The sequence below is a fragment of the Molothrus aeneus genome, chromosome 5, assembly GCF_037042795.1.
Source record: "Molothrus aeneus isolate 106 chromosome 5, BPBGC_Maene_1.0, whole genome shotgun sequence".
NCBI classification, from domain to species: Eukaryota; Metazoa; Chordata; class Aves; order Passeriformes; family Icteridae; genus Molothrus; species Molothrus aeneus.
Window position 1 is genome coordinate 12938142 of NC_089650.1, and position 17727 is coordinate 12955868.

General features: G+C 41.1%; 1 protein-coding gene across 2 annotated transcripts in view; it reads left to right on the top strand.

The window, feature by feature from the left end:
- Positions 1-7819, top strand: part of CHRM2 (cholinergic receptor muscarinic 2) — an 88616-nt gene extending 80797 nt beyond the window's left edge. The window contains exons 2-3 of one of the 2 annotated variants that reach the window (XM_066549689.1): positions 473-1905; positions 5099-7819. In XM_066549689.1, coding sequence (XP_066405786.1) covers positions 512-1905; positions 5099-5120 — 1416 coding nt within the window. In that variant the 5' untranslated portion in view covers positions 473-511 and the 3' untranslated portion in view covers positions 5121-7819. Of the gene's footprint in view, positions 1-472; positions 1910-5098 lie in introns of those variants that run through there. The other variant, XM_066549691.1, reaches the window with a different exon arrangement.
- The last annotated feature ends 9908 nt before the right edge of the window (positions 7820-17727 follow it).

The window sequence follows — 17727 nt, forward strand, 5'->3', positions numbered from 1 at the left end:
AAAGACAGAAACAGAGACCTCCTTCCTGTGATCTGCCTCTCAGTAGATCACAGCTTCACTTTGGGTTATAAGAATATTACACACTCCAATCCAGACTTTTTATTTGGAATAGAGTTTGAAATGAGCAAAGTGAACTGTTTTTTTAGCAAGAAAGAAAATAATATGCAGGTTCAGTTCCAAAATATTCAAGTCAATATTAGTTTTTAAAAATAACAAAGAGAAAAATGCATTTGAGAACTTAATGTAGTTTTCAGTCCAAAAGTGTGCCTTTCTCACATATTTTGAGCTAGCCTATTGTTCTATTATTCCTAAACTGTACACTGTGTTTCCTTTAGCCAAAGCTGACTGGTTTTTCCTGAATACATCTTCTAGCTTTAAACTTTTGCCAAGTTGTGTTTTTTTGGGATCCATTCCTTAAAGGCAAAGGGACTAACTTCCTGATGGTATCTGTTTTCTTTTCTTTCCTCTGCAGGCTTAAGTTGTAACTGGGTATCTTGTTATCAGAAGCAAAATGAATAACTCAACGTACATAAACTCTTCCTCTGAAAATGTGATGGCCTTGGAGAGCCCCTATAAAACTGTTGAGGTGGTGTTCATCGTCCTGGTGGCAGGGTCCCTCAGCCTAGTCACCATAATTGGGAACATCCTGGTCATGGTGTCAATCAAAGTCAACAGGCACCTCCAGACTGTCAACAATTATTTCCTGTTCAGCCTGGCCTGCGCTGACTTGATCATCGGCATCTTTTCCATGAACCTGTACACCCTGTACACTGTGATAGGCTACTGGCCCTTGGGGCCCGTGGTGTGTGACCTCTGGCTGGCTCTGGACTACGTGGTCAGCAATGCCTCAGTAATGAACCTGCTCATTATCAGCTTTGACAGGTACTTTTGTGTCACCAAGCCCCTGACGTATCCCGTGAAGCGGACCACGAAGATGGCCGGCATGATGATCGCAGCCGCCTGGGTGCTGTCCTTCATCCTCTGGGCCCCTGCAATTCTCTTCTGGCAATTCATTGTGGGAGGAAGGACTGTCCCAGATGGGGACTGCTACATCCAGTTTTTTTCCAACCCTGCTGTCACTTTTGGCACTGCCATTGCAGCCTTCTATTTGCCTGTTATCATCATGACTGTCCTTTACTGGCAAATCTCCCGAGCCAGTAAGAGTCGGATAAAGAAAGGAAAAAAGGAAGCTGCCCAAAACCAAGAAACAGTTTCCCCCAGCCTTGTCCAAGGTAAAATAGTGAAACCAAACAATAACAATATCCCGACCAGCGGGGATGGGTTGGAGCACAGCAAAATTCAGAATGGAAAAACCAGTGAAGAGACTGTGACCAATAACTGTGTTCAAGGGGAGAAGGAGAGCTCCAACGACTCCACCTCCATCAGTGCGGTCGCTTCCAACTTGAAAGAGGATGAAGCTACCAAAGATGCCAGACAGGCTTCTGCCTCCCAAGACCATGTCAAAGCAGAGAACTCCAAGCTGACATGCATCAGGATAGCCACCAAGTCCCAAAAGGGGGACTGCTGTGCCCCAACCAACACTACCGTGGAGATCGTTGGCACAAACGGGGAGGAGAAGCAGAACAGCGTGGCCCGGAAAATCGTCAAGATGACAAAGCAGCCAGCCAAAAAGAAACCACCCCCTTCTAGAGAGAAAAAGGTGACAAGGACAATTCTGGCCATCCTCCTGGCCTTCATCATCACCTGGACCCCATACAATGTGATGGTGCTCATCAACAGCTTCTGCACATCCTGCATCCCCGGCACTGTGTGGACCCTGGGTTACTGGCTCTGTTACATCAACAGCACCGTCAACCCCGCCTGCTACGCGCTCTGCAACGCCACCTTCAAGAAGACCTTTAAGGACCTTCTCATGTGTCATTACAAGAATATAGGAGCTACAAGGTAAAAATGATAATGAAAATGATTGTGGAAAGGGTGGAAAAGTTCCAAATTAAATTTAAAAAAACCCTTTGATGCTACAGCACTTTATGGTCTTCAATGGAATGTGCAATCCAGGATGTTAGTGGAAGTACTGATAAGGGGCATCAGCTGTACCCCTCAGGACAACACTTTAAAGCATTTTTTTTAATAAATGAAAATAAATCTTTGGGACACAGGGATGTTTGAGATATTATTCAAGTGTGTGGACTGGAGGCACAGTTCCTTACTTTCTGAGAGTATTCTTCAGAAGGGCTTTCAAGTCTATGATTTTTGGTCATTCTGTGTAAAATACTTGTTCTTTCATTCTCTTTTTCTTGTTTTTTTTTTCCTGTGTGTGTTTATTATGTCTTCATCCAGGTAAAAAAAAAAAAAAAAACGAACCCAAATTTTAATAATAACTGTGTGGAAGAGGCATAGGAGTTTGGAAGATCATTGCATAATCCAAATCAATCATGGCAGAAATTTTCTAAAGCTCAAAGTTGTCTAAAGCTGTTTTGCCACTGTCATGTAAGATGCTTAATGTTAGGTAAATCATGATGGAAGTTTTTTATGTTTTTTATGACACCACCATTTCCAAAACCACATCAGTTCTGAAAGTGTTCTTATGCACAACATGTAATCATTGTATATTGTTCCGAGTCTGCTGCTTGCCCCATCCCAGGGGCTTTTGTTCTGTGACTACTTCACCATGTCAAGATCAAAGTGAAAAGACTTGGTCTCGTCCAGATTGCTACATGCCAAGACTTCTTCAGCATCCATGTAAACCAAAGCTTTTGAGACGATTTTGTTCATTTTATTCGTCACATGACACCAACCTGTGGATTTGTCTTTTACCTTCATCAGCCTTTTCTTCCTTTCTGTACCTTACTTGTCCAGGGCAAGACTGAACATCAAAAGAAGCTGTAAATTTAAAGGTCTCATCCAGTGGTGGCCACCAGGGTGTCCATGGGTCTCAGCTGAAAAATAGAAAGATTATTACTAGAAAATGAAAAGCTACATCCATTTAAAGTTGGATGTACAGATGAAGGGGTATGTTGAGGCTTCACAGAATGAATAGTTAATATTAGATGACCGTGCTCTTAACCTGTCAAAAAATAATTCTATGATTAATTTATTGAGGTAAAGAGTAAGATAGACTGACATACCCACTTGGATCAAACTCTGCTAAGCCTTTAGTGTGAAACTGGGGTCCCTTCTGGGTGAATCCTGCACAAGATATTTGCTTTCTGGAAGAATATTGGTCATGTTGCCTTGTACTACCTGAGAGCCATATTTTGACTGTAGGTCAAGGGGTAACACTAATAAAAATGCAGACAGGAAAACTGTGATTATAGAAAAACAGATATTAAAATAGTCTTGATGGGAGTCTTGCAAGGGTTAAGTTCAAATATTTTTTGCTACTCTACTCTAGGTGAAATTTAGATCATTTCTGCCTGATAAAGAATTTCGTATTCCAATATTTGATATTTACTGTAGCAAAACAAAACATTTTGTGGACAGGTCAGAAGGTATCAGATTATTGAAAACAGATTGTGTGGGAGTCATGCACATTTTATTTACCTCCTTCTTAGTACCTCTAACTTCCAGGCCCTAACAAAGGTACATTTATATGTTTTCTTACCCAAAAAGAGCATAGACAGTGTCCTGAGGATCTCTTTTCTGGAGTGAGCACCACCCACAAAACAGGACACAAATTGATTTGGTTATTTCATGCTACAACTATAGAATATTGCAAAATAGCAGCCTCTGAGATTACAGAGAATTAAGTTTTACATTTGACAAGCTTAATGGAAGACAGTGTCAAAGCACTCTGGTATCATGACAATTTTCATGTTTTGCAGCACAAGTTCCCAGCAGAAAGTGAAAATGAGGAGGATTAAACTGCAGTAAATTAAGGCCATGTTAAATTCCGGATTAACATGTTTTAATATGAAGTCATTGAATTTATACCCCTAGTGATTTCATCCTAATATAACTGTCTACAGCCAGGGATCTAATTTTGCAACCCTCACTTGCCTTGAGTCATATCTACTATCACTGTTTTAATCTTCCTGCTTGTAAGGAAGAATAACTAGATGACAAAGCTTGCCAAAATGTGCACTGCTTGCCTTTTAAAACTTCATTCACATTTATCTTGACAGGCCAAAGGAAGGACTTAACACATTCCTGGGTTGTTCAGTCTCTTACAGTGTTAGAAAAATCCATATAAAATCCCAAGATAGAATAAAATCAAATATGTTCAATTTCTAAATCTGACTTCTTTAGAAAAGTTTCATAAAAGAAACACACCTGCTTCTTTCTTTCAGCAAGTGCTGTGGGTATCAATAGCACAGGTACTCAAATTGGGAAATAATGGTTTGTATAGCCATACTTAATCTTTTAACTCTGGTTTTCTGCTAGGCCTGCAAATCCCTTATTCTCACATTTGAAGCCATCACTTGTTCATAATGAATTAATCTAACAGATAAGGACACTCCTACAGGTTAAGAAGTGTGACAGATAGATTGCAATTATAGTCCTTCATCATGTGATATGATGACGCTCAAAAGACCACAGAAAAAAAAAGTATTTTGGGGCCAGCATTCATGAAAAAAATACAAGCAAAGGAAAAACATAATTTAGAAGTTTTGCAGCACTTTTCCCTACCACCACCATCACTTTTGATCTCAAAAGATGCTTTGATTTGTGTTATAGTATATTTAAAAGGCTTGCAGGACACAATCCTCTGTGTTTCCACCCTGTAACAGTTTATGGTACATTTACATTTGCAGACAATTAAACAGTGTAAAAATAGATGACATAGTGCACCTATGTATGGATCCACAGGCATGCAAACACACACCCCTACACGGTTTATATACGTGAAAAATAACCAACCAATATTCAAGATATTGCATGGAGCCTTGTCTGCCTAGTGTGCATTGCCAGCTGCTGGGAGGCGCAGAGCCAACACTTACTGCACTGTCTCACCCTTCCTGAAGGCAGAGAAGAGGCAAAACGTGCCCTCAGATTTTGGGAACCTCTTGGGTCTTCAGGTGCCTGTGGCTCAGTAATACAAAAATGTGCTCATGGTCCAGAACCGCAAAATAATTTCTTCTTGAATATCCTTTGAGCTTTCATGTCTTTCCTTTGTGTCCCAAACCATGTTCACCAGGTTTCACTTCCCTCCTGAGTGATAGATCTGCAGGATCTAGATGTCAGTCTTGAAGAGCAGCTCTCCCCGGGTAACCTCGGCTTCCCTGGCTGTCACCTGCACCCTGTGGTCCCCAAGGTGGCCCTGCTGCTGGAGCTGCCTCATCTTCACCTTCAGCTTGGCCAGAGGATCCCAGCAGCACATCCACGCCATGTGCTGCGCTGGCCACTTCTGTCTCACATAGAAATCCAGCACACTGTGCAGGTGACCCATGAGAACAAAAAGAAAAAGCAAAAACATCCCAAAAACAATAACCGACAACAAAAAATTGCAGCTAGAACTTCTTGCCCCCTCCTTTTCTTCCTCTTTCATTATTTCCAGAAAGAGGCAGCCCACAGGGAGTGATTTGTGTTGTCATGGGACAGCCCTACCTTCATGCTCCAGGAAGAGAACGGCTACTTGGAGATGCATCAATCCAGTGGGTAACTTTTCTGAATATTAAAGATGTCTGTGGTCAAAAAGAAAGGAAGAAAGGAAGAAAGAAAGAAAGAAAAAGAAAGAGAAAGAAAAAAAAGGAAAAGGAAAAGGAAACAGAAAAAAATAAGGAAGAAAGAAAGAAAGCGAGAAAGCTGAAGCAATATTTAAAATCTGTTTTCCAGTGAGAACAAAATCTAAGAAAAACTTGTCAGCATTCTTTCTGTTTGAGATTTTCATTTGATTTATTAGGAGTCATAGGATCTATGGAAAGATAGCAAAGTATTTGAATGTTGCCTGATGAAAGGCAGTCCAAAGACAACAAACACATCTATATAGGTCAGATTGCTTTAGCTTGCTTTCTTTCATTGGTTTTTTTTTGCTGTACAAAAGCTCACAGGGATGGGAGTGTTCAAGTGGACTCCAGAGATCAGTTGTTTGGCATTCACAAAGCATGAAGGGGACAAAAGCAAGTGCTAAATCTATCAGCCCTCTACTTTATACTCTTCTGGTGGAGAAAAACATATTGACAAGAAGAGGTGCCTTCAAGAAGTGTGGCTGTGGTGAAAGCAGCCCACACACCACTGAAGAGACCCTTAAACTGGCCCAGCAGCTCTTGGCCTCTCATCCAGGGATAAGAGCAGGAGGGCAGAGATTTTTTTTTTTATTTTATCTCCTTATGGATTTGAATGTGTCCATCTGTCTATGGGACTTGCTAGCAAACTCACCGTCCCCTTCCCCAGTTTTGACTGATTTTGATCTCTGTTCTTCATTCCTATGAATGGGACATTCCTAAGTTTGATTGAGTGTTGCTGCAGGACACAGCTCCCAGCTTCTCCTTTGGTGCTGGGGTGGCACACTTTGAATTTTTCACCTCTGCTGAGAGTACCTCTCCTTGCCACTCCATGCCCCAAAATTAATCATGGCAGTGGACTAGCAGGACTGAATAGGTAAAGCATCCTGACAGCAATGTGCTGGAAACCTGACATGATGCTGGGGGCAGGAGTGGAGCAGAGCCATGCTGATGTTTTTTCTCTCTCCCCTAAAAATACTTTGGAAAAATCTTTATTTTTTTGACAAATTGTAGAGTTTCTGGGGGCTAGAATATAAAGTTTTACATAAAAAAAGGGCAGGGAAACAAACTCTGGCTCTGTGCATGGGGGTGTTTGCTGACAGTGAGTTTGGAGTTTAATAGTCCCAGATGACAGCAGTGCAAGTGGTAAAAATTAAGAGGCTTGAAAGGAGTTAGCTTTTCTTTCACTACAGACACTTACAAGGGTATGATTTCTATACAATATTCCTTTTTCAGTTCTGGTATGTTACAAAATGCTCTAGACTTTTAAGAAATCTTTCTTTTTTTAAGTTTGTAGAGAACCTTGCCTTGAAGGAACCTCAGAGATGGTTTTTAATTTTCTGTGGCCTCTCTTTCTCTGCCTGTTTTTGCTCTTCTGCCACAGTTTTACTAAAAAGCTTTCCTCCTTACTTTAACAAGTGCCACCTGTGTTACAGCTACAGGCTTGTAGTTTCACTTGCCTTTCAGGCACAGTGAATGCTGGTATTTAACCTCTCTAACCCCACCCAAAAACTGCCTTCCCTAGCACACAGCATCCTCCTCCACTGAAGCCCAAGTTACTGTGTGGGCTGACAAGTTCCATAAATCCTTTCTGCATGGGTTTTAAATTGGAAGTAAAACAAACCCTCCAATGAAACAAAGCCAAATCAGTTCCTTTGCTCCCCAGTTGTGTTATCTCTGTGTTAGGCACAACGGTGGATAATGTCCAAGAGTGAATGTGCTCATAGTGGGATATCATGCTGCCACATGCACGGATTAATTTTCTGCTCTGTGCAACAGAAAGGCAGCCCTGCCTTCCCTTGAATCCCCTTTCATTCATGAGCTTACTGGCAGAGTATTCACTGAGAGACCAAACCTAAGAATGTAATTACAGCAAGGCCGAGTTGAACATCTACCACAACCAATGCAATTATTTCTCCTGTATTTTTACTTCCCTCCTTTTGCAATGGCCTCTTTTGCTGCACTGTGGAGCCAGTGGGTTACATGAGCATATCAGTCCTCCCAGGCCTCATGTTTCAGAGTACTGGGTATGTTTGTTAAACACATTTCATTCCAGTGATAACCAAATAAAAGAAAATAAATTCTGGTGTCTTTTTGCCTTCCAAAGTCCTGCATTACCTGAAGAGTGCCATTCAGTAACTACTCTTTTTGGTCTTTCCACTGTGAGTTTCTTTTCTTTTCTCTTTTTTTTTTTTTTTTTTTTCTGGATCATACTTGCCAAGAAGGACACAGAAACCATTTGAAACCATTTTGTGAAATGTCCCAAAGTGCTCTGACTCTGGCAAAAGCAGCTCTGTGTGGTACGTGAGGCAGTGTGATCACAGCCCGTGTCACAGTGCCCTTGGAAGGAAGAATTTATTTAAGATATTAAAAACTGAGTGTTTAATATCTGGGCTGACTCACCTGACAGCACTGGAGAGAGCACAGGGGGACAAGGTTGGTGTGTTCTTACTGGCAAAGGGACAAGCAAGTCACAGCTGGATTGCCTTTCTGCTTCCCCCAGCTCGTGGAGGCTTCAGGGAAGAGGTGGGGATTTCTGCCCCCTCTGGAGACTCTCTCTCCACCTCCGCTCCAAAGACAGCCCTTCCCTGAAGCACACCCTTGCAGTAGTGGCAGGAAAAGTAATAAAAACACTGGTGGGAGTGCCATGGCTGCCAATCAACAGACATCCTTCTATCCTATCCCTTGTCTCTGGTGCCACTTAGCTGAGGTGGTTGGTAAGAGATCAGCAATTTGTAAATACCTTTAAATAGTGTGTTTTAACATGACCAACACCATATCTTGACTGTGTAAAAAATAATACAGTATGTGTAATACTATCCAGATAAGCTTATAATGTAAATATATCTACAATGAATGTCAAATTATGCTTTGAGCTCTATGTATGAGGAAGAACCTCATCTCTTCTTGAGATCTTTTTTAACTTAACAATATGAAAAACTTGTTATTCATTTATATATATATATATATGTATTTTAAAAAAAAACTGCATTCTTTTCTTCAAAAGAAAATACTACTGCAAGAAAGAAGGAATGCATTACATGTATGTGATCTCCAAAATCATGTGGTAAAACCAGGAACTGAGAATCTTACAAGCAGGGGACTGGTGAAATTCTTGATGTCGTACATTTGATCTCATATAAATAAGATAAGCACAAGTTTATGGTTAGCTGTGTAAAGCTGACTCACTTGATTATATATACATTATAGATATATATTTATATATGCTGTATAGATATACATATATTATACACAACATTCATACAGTGGAAGCAAAGTTTGATTAAGTTATATTAACTGGGAATTTGGATGTAATGTTGTGTTCCATTTGGAGGAAAAATGTCTGTGTTATTCAGCAGCATTTGTTATACAAGATGAAGAAAGAAGGTACTTCATCAAAACAAGCCATGAGGGAATAAGATTATGAGGGTTTGAAACATTTTGGAGAGACAAATAAAATTACATGCAATATATATGTATGTACTTCTGCTGAGTTGTATTCCTAGTTAAAGCATTGCATTAAACAGAGAATTATAATAGTAAAAATGTGTTTGTATGTGGAATCTCTGTTTATTTAATCTTTTTACTGACTGAACTACTCTGTGAAATGTAATGGTGATAGATGGAGAAAAATGGTTTTCCTCCAGTAGCCGCAGGCTGAGAATGTCTGTAGTAATCAGGAAAAAAAATTCTAAGCTTATTTTCCCTGACTTCCTTGGCCAATGTGAAGTTCAAGAAGGATCTCAAGTGCAACTTCACATTTTCTTGTTTTGTCCACATCTTTGTTCCTCCTTCAGAAAATATCACTTTAACCACAATGTCCCTTGAACATTCTGACAAGGACTTCCAATAGAACATTCCTCCAGATATTTCTGTCATCCAAGTGTTGAAAAGGAATAGGTAAGATTCTTTTGTAGCTGTCCTGTTATATTCAAGCAAAATAAAATTTTAACTTTGAGGGGAGATGGCACCACTAACAACCAAATACTTGCTGAGCTCCCTTTGCCTTATGAATGCAAACCTGTCTGCATGGCATGCTCAGAAATAATCTAGAAGAAGAGATAAAGAAATAAGGTGCATAGTCAGCTTCTCAGGGTCCCAGGACACTGTTTCACCCCCACTTCAGAAGCAGACAGGGCTCAGAAGCAGCAAAGGGATCCAGTGGTGGTGGTGACTGGGGACCATGGCTGCCCAGGTAAATCTGGATTTTGGAGCACAGTCAGCCTATCAGTTTGACAAGTGATTGAAGGGTAGATCTCTTGGGCATGGTGCATCAGCTCTGTCTGGGTCAGGATACTTTTGTCCACCTGCTCCAAAAAAGACATTTTAATAAAGTGGCCTATGATGGCTTCCTTTTCCTAATTTTTCCTTTCTAAAATTTGAGGATCTTCACTGTTTCCAGCTTTCCAGGACTTTAAACCTGTCTCAACCTCTCTGCCAAAGACTTTCTGCCTCTGCCATTTGCTCTACTGTTTCTTCAGCCCAAGCTCACCTTCAGCCATTTCACCCTTCCTCTTCACCTCTCCACAATGGAAGTGAGAAAAGCCAGTACTTCCCCTACTTTTGTCTCAGAGAAATCAGATAAATTGGTGTTTTATAATATATTTATTTACTTGTATCTAAGCCCCTTTGCAGCCTGCAGAGCAGGGACACTACTGATAGGCTGCAAGGTGGGAAAATTTTAAGGGGTAGATCCTGATGGTCAAAAGACATTTGTAAAAATTACAACAGAGACACAAGCAGGTACCTGAAATCTGTTTTCCCAAGGCACAACTATATTCAGCATGCACATTTCTTATTTATACATGTATTTCAGATCCACATTGCAGAAACACATAGCTCAGGCTACCTGTAAATTCAGAGCACTGATGCTAAACTTTTGTTTGTCTTCCCACACATATTTTGAAAACTTTTTTTGCCAGTGCTGATTGTACACAGTAGAAAAGATACATGGATATGCCAGATTACCTGCCAGAGCCATTCACTCACACTCACAGTTTCACCACCAGTCTGTGAACAAAGTTACCTTTTTCTTTAAAAGAGTAGAATCATGCTTAGCACAATAAAAATCACCACCCCAATCTTTAAGTACAGACAGTAATATTTGCAGTTAATGTAATATTTAATAATGCACATCATCTCCCCTCTGGAGAGACATTTTGAGACAATGCCCACCAGGCCAGAAGTTTCTTTATTAAGTGTTTCTCTTTGAGGACATTTATTAGCAGAAAAAAATTAGGTAAAGTGTAGCTACCTACTTCACCCTGAGTTCTGGGAGCACTCTAAGAAAATCAAAACAGAGAAATGCTGCTATTCAGTTAATCCATTACCACTGTCTCTAGCCTTTTGCCAAGCATTGAATGCACCATCTAGACATGGGAACCTACTTGGCAGCACCAGGACATTGACACCTTCTTCTCCATGGAGCTTGCCAACTTCACTTCTGCCAACACACAGAATGAGGGAAAAGAATAAAATCAGCAAGACTGATATCCAAGAATTGGAGAGACAAAAATACCCCTTTCTTCCTGCTCTCAATCTTTATTCTGTCTTGCCACCCTCTCCTTCCTTGTTTTGGTCCTTCCTCCCTCTCCCTTTCTTCCTCACCTGCCTCTGACAAGTCTCATCTACCTCTCCAGCTTTCTCTCTCTCATTAACAGCTTGCTAAATATGCTAAATAAATCACTACAAAATCAAAGCCTTTGGCTTAAAAACGCAAAGCAATGTAAGAGGGAAATAGATAAGAAGGAATGCCTCAAAAAACTCTGGAGTTAATTCATTTAGTTTAGGAACCAAAGGTTTTCCCTGACTCCCCCCATAATCCCTACTATCATTTTGCCTGCAGTTGAAAAACACTTATAAACAGGGCTGAGCAGAGATTATTAAATCCATATGGCACAGGAGCAATATTCCTAAACAGAAGCATTGCCAATGGCAGCTGCACCAAATCATTTTCTGGAACTAGAGACACAATGGATCTGTGGTTTTGCAAAATTCCTCCTACTAAAATGCAGCCTAATGAAAGAATAGGGAGCAAGGTCAAAGCAGTTAAATCTCTCCAGCACAGACCTACCTTAGCTCCCATTACAGATGGGAAGACTAAGCAGTGCCAGGAGCAAAAAGGAGCAAGAATTCTGTAAAAGTTTCACTATTTGGGACAAATTAAGATATTCTGGGGTTGTCTAGCTGGGTTGTCATTTTGGGTAAGAAGAGCTAAGCTTCTGCCAAGGTTGAATATCTTTCAACAGGAGGGTTAGGCTTCAGCATTCCTGTCAAGAGATAAGGATGAGAGCAGAATTCAATGTATACAGGCTTAGTTATTAAAATAGTGGATGTTCAGGATGTTCCACAGAAAATATAAACAAAACTTATCAAATACGGACATCAAATCCCAGATTCTGTTATGCTGTCTTTCTAAAATGAAAAACAAACCAAAAGTTTCCAAGTGTTTTAATTGGTATATTTTCCATTACAGGGAATGTAATTTCCTTGTATGGAAAAAAGTCACCATAATTTTATAAAAGGGAGGGTTGAAGTCTTCTGTTCATGCTGAGAAGACATGAACTAGACAACTACAAAATGATGGAGTTGGTTGGGAACTTTCTAGTGAAACTTTTTCCTGCTATAAAATTCTGATTTGTTAATTTTAGGTTTTTTTGTGGGGGTGTGTGGAAGTGGGGTGGGTAAAGCAAGACGAGACTGAGGGGAGATCTCACTGCAGGAGAAGTCTTACAACTTACAACCTTACAACTTCCTCATCAGAGGAAGAGGAGGGGAGACACTGATCTCTGCTCTGTGGTGAGCAGTGACAAGACCCAAGGGAATGGCCTGAAGTTGTGTCAGAGGAGGTTTGGGTTGGATATCAGGAAAATATTCTTCATCCAGAGTGCGATAGGGCACCGGAACAGGCTCCCCAGGGCAGTGGTCACAGCACCAGCCTCACAGAGTTCAAGAAGCATTTGAACAATAGTCTTGGGCACGTGGTGTGGCTCTAGGGGATGGTGCTATGCAAGGTCAGGAGTTGGACCCGATGATCCTTGAGGGTCCCTTCCAACTCAGCTTATTCTGTGATTTCAAAGGAATTCCTGGTTTTGAAATGCTCTAGGAAAAAAAAAGGGATAAGTTTTATGGCTTATGCACAGCCTTGAGCAGCGGCCAACCAGAGGCATGCACCAGGCTAGAACAAGCAAAAGCAGGTTTCCATAGCATTGCACAGAGAACAGGAATGACCACGATTTTTGTTCTGGGCAAACTTGGGTCATAATCCAGAGCACACAATTAGCATGATTATGCTTTTATGAACACCTATAGAACACTGCTCCTCTAATGCCTGGGAGCCTGCAAAGAGGAATATGTACTCTAAAAGAGACAAGCTACAATATGTGTTAATCTCTTGGCAGACACAGTTCAGAATGGAAAGGGCTGGAAAGTGAAAGTCAATGGTGTTTGCAAAGAACAGTGAAGCCACAGAAGAAATGAGGATGAGACATGTCACGCTTCATCTGCCAAAAGTAGGACACCCTCCTAGGGGCAATGTAGAAACAAAATTTTCCCTTATTTAAGGAACCTTATTTAAATGGGTTGAAAGCCTCTTTGGATACAGCTTTTTCTGCCTATACTGATGATGGGGAGAGTCAGGGTGACGGGCTCAGACAACCCTCTTTTGAACAGCTACATCAGACAAGATGCTTCTCAGTCCACAAGTGCACAGCCCTAGGGCTTCATAGGTTTTGTAGATGCAGCTGTAACAATAATTATAATAACTAGTGCTATGCTGGGAAAAATGAGGCAGGGGAGGAAAGAAAAGAAATCCATTATGTAAAGGTGCAAACTATATGGGGAGAAAATAAAACAGATTGGTTCTTATGCCTTTGCTCTGTATTCAGGAGTGTCTTTTGTTCTGGGAGAGCATGTGGTCCTTACAGCAGCAAGTTTTGCATGTCCTTGAGCACAGTAGAGCCACCTTTGAGCTAAGTATCCTGAGGGCATGGGAGAACAGCCTTCTTTCCTTACCCTGGGTGCAACAGTCATGGCTGGCATGGACCTGCCCCTCTCATCCCTCTCAAAGGCTCTTCATGAGAAGAGAACAAAGCAACAAGGCAGAGAGCTCCAGCCTGGTGCAGTGGAGCTGGAAAGGGCAGAGCAGGACTGCTCTGTTAACAGGATCTGACATCCCCATCACGTTTTCTCCTCTCCATCACTCCCTATCAGGATGCACCCACTGAAGGTGCCAGGAAAGCCACTTCACAATAACATCACCCCACATGAATACTAACCTGAAGTGAGAGGAGCCTTACAAAGGGAACTGAGAACCTGATTGCAAAGGCCCAAAGTGACAATCACCCAAAGGGCAAGGAAGGGACAGGCAGTAGTTTACATGCACTCTTTCCATTTCCATCCACCCCTCCCTCTCTAAGTCTGCATTTTGTATAGAAGGGAAAAATAAAATAACTGATCTGGATTCAATTTCCCACAAGTTGCTGCTCTTCCTGTTATGCTGGACACAGGTTGTGATTGTGATGGATAAGCAATAAATATACTGAATAAAAAAACACACCCTTGGCTGCTAACTTGCCAGGAGAAGCCTTGAGACTATGGTTTTTACTTTCTGGTTTAAAGTAATTTCCACTGCACACCCTATCTCCTGCTCTATTGCCTTTTGCCTATTGTTCCAGGAAACCTCCTCCAAGGGCCTTTATTTCTATCAGGTTATGGACCTAATCATGGAACAGTAATTCCTCAGGGGGCCAGACAGTGCTGATTACCTTCTTATAAGATAAAGTTCCCCTTATCTCTAGAGAAGTGCCTCAAAACCACCTTCAATTTCTCCATGGCTAGGAATGATCCCAACCTGTTGATAATAAAATATGTTAATGGCAGTGGGTACTGCTGCCCCAAAGCAAAGCACTTAAAGGAAGAATCGAGATGAAATACTGAATTTATAGAAAGAGCATTATGAGTTTTATCTTTAATTTCTTCTGTTTTTCATCAGGCCAGTAGCTTATCTGAAAATAAATTCAAATTAATCTTCAACTCAGAGCAAATACAAGCCCAGTAACCATTTGTGAATACATCTCACCCATAAATTTGTCAGTAAATGATTCTAGAGTGAATGTGACAAAGGAAGGGAGGGAGGGAGGGAGGGGTGTAGTATTATACCTGTAGTGACAAAAGCATCAGAAAAGCAATTCAAAACTAGAAATGAAAAATTCAGAAAAATTAAAATTTCATTTAGTACAATCATTTATTCCTTGTGTATGTCATGGTTTTGCTTGATTATTATATGCATTTCTAAATGATGCTGTAATAAATAATGAAATTCATGCTCTGTATAACATAAGATATTGAAAGCCATTTTCAGGATTTCTCATTTCATGGAAAGTTGTAGAAACAAGCTTTTGTTCCAGGCTTAAACAAACAAAATAATGATATCCTAGTTTTCCATGAGTTGGAAAACTATTTCAATGTCCCTACTATTTGTGTGTCTGCCTCATGAGCATATACACAGATGTACAACTGAGAAACCTGAAGGCCAGGATGTTGACATTCTAGATATCCCAAAATCAGGCACAGAAGCTGAAGTATAAACAACTATTGCCTCCTCAGTACAAATACATTTCTGAATATTTAAAATTTGTATTCAACATAACTGTGCAGTGAGTGTGGATTGAGCAGAGCAAAAGAAAAATCTGCTATTTTAAACCTCAGAAATTTGAAAGTGAAAGAGTGAAAGGCAGTACTTTTTCAAAATCTGGGTGGGGGCTTTTGCTGTCCTGATCAGTTCCTCAGCTGGGAGGAGGTGGTGCAGCATCAGCTCACAGCCTGTCTTTCCTGCCTGGTACAAACATGGCTCTCCAAACACCTGGGAGTGATCAACTCCTGTAAGAGTTTAGGCCAGCTGAGCAAGGGCAACAAGAAGGGAACTCTCTTCTCTCCCTGCACATCCTGGGTGCCAAATTCTCTGTACCTCTGTCTCAGGATCAGAGCTCTGTGCATTGATCAGCACAATGCAGCTGTCCACCCATGTGGTTATTAATGGCTAATAAACAGCTCGAGCACCCACGAGCTGCATTTTTCTTAGCACCAGCCTGCAATCAATTAAACAACCAGAAGGGCTCCAAGAGGTGCCATCAATTGCAGAAGTTATTACACTCAGGATGTTTCAGTGGGAACTCCCACACAAAGCCATCAGGTGTCAGATGCGGCTGTGTGTTAATCAGGAGCTGGCAGTGGGGTGGGGGCCCCTCGTGGGCACTGCCTGCTGCAGAGTGGCTGCTGCACAGAGCCCCCAACTTCCCTCTGTGCCCAGCTACCTGCATTGGCTGCTCTGTGGCCCTTGGGAATAGGAGAGGAAATTGGAACAGCTTGAAAGGAGCATGGAGAACAAAGCACAGAAAACATTATCTGTGTCTTTGCTCCCAGGAGCAAATCCTGTTTGCTGGTCGAAAAGCCCCAAATATTGGGTGCTTTCCAAGGGAAATATGAGGAAACTTGAGTGAGCTATCCCATTTTCAGTGCTTCAACAGCTTGCTGTTGGTGTATGTGAAAAAGGCAATTGTAGCAAACACAATGCAAATAAACCTGATTTTAAGACCAGTCCAAAAAAAAAAAAAAAAGTAGGGTTTGATATAACATTTATGTACAGAAAAGAAAACAAGACAAGACTTATTTTCCTGGTTGTTTTTCCTAATATTATACAAGTTGGGTTTTTTTTTATAGTTTTAGCTATGTTCTGTAGTGTAAAGCAACTTCCATCCTGGCTTTATGACATCCCTCATACTGAGATTGTAGCGAACAAAGCAGAAGAGAAAGTTGATTGACTTCAGGTCACCAGAACACAGCAAGGAGACAAAGTAAGCTAACACCTTCAGCAGAAGTCAGCAATACCTAACAGGTCTCATTTCCCCTGTGCCCACTCTTCTGACATAAGAAACAAAAGTTTCAGCAGAAGTTATAACACAGGAAGACAACAAAACATTCCTCAGATACCCAAGATCTTAGCCATAAGGACACAGAAACAGCCATACAAAATGTCAGAGAAAAACACTTAAATGAGCTAAGAACAACTCACGTGGTAGCTGAGCAAGGACTCTGAGTTTGCAAGACTCCCTGTGCAGTGACAGGAGCAGAGGTAGAGGAATAAGTAGAGAACTGGTAAAACATCCCCAGTGGCTAAAGCCTTGCAGCTGCATTGCTAGAGCTGCCTCTGCCTGCAGAGTGCTGTCCATGGAGGGTCTCTGTTCATCCACAAGATCTGCTGGGATTCAAAAACCCATAAACAAATGTCATTGTGCCTATCCAGCCCGGTTTCAGCCAAGACAGAGTTAATATTCTTCTCAGGAGCTGTTACAGTGCTGTGCTTTGGATTTAGAATAAGGTTGTTAACACACTGATGTTTAAGTTGTTGCTAAGTAGTGTTTACCCAAACTCAAGGACTTTTCAGAAAGCAGGTGCAGAAAAGCTGGAGGGGATCATATCCAGGAGAGCTGACCCAAAATAACCAAAGGCATGTTCCACAGCACAGAACATCCTGCTCAGTACATGAACTAGGGGAAAATTGGCCAGGGTGGCAATCAGTGCCCAGGGACAGGCCAGGTGGTGATCACTTGAATTGTGCCTTTCTTGGGTTTTATTTCCCTCTCTCTCCCTTTCACTACAATTATTAGCATTGTTATATTGTATTTGCTGGGTCCCCCATGGCAGGAAGGAATGATGAATCTGACTCCATGTTCTCAGAGGGACAATTTATTATTTTATGATACTATATTATATTAAAGAATACTAAACTAAACTATACTAAAGAATACAGAAAGGATACTTACAGAAGGCTAAAAAAAAAATAATGAAAACTCGTGACTCTCTCCAGAGTCCTGACACAGCTTGGCCCTGATTGGCCAATGAGTGAAAACAACTCATAGCAGAAACCAATGAAACAATCACCTGTGGGTAAGCAATCTCCAAACACATTCCAAAGAAGCAAATCAGATAATCATTGTTTTCATTTTTCTTTGAGGCCTCACAGCTTTCCAGCAGAAAAATCCTGGGCAAAGGGATTTTTCCATAGAATGTGAATGCCACATTGATATAATTGGTATTATTTGTA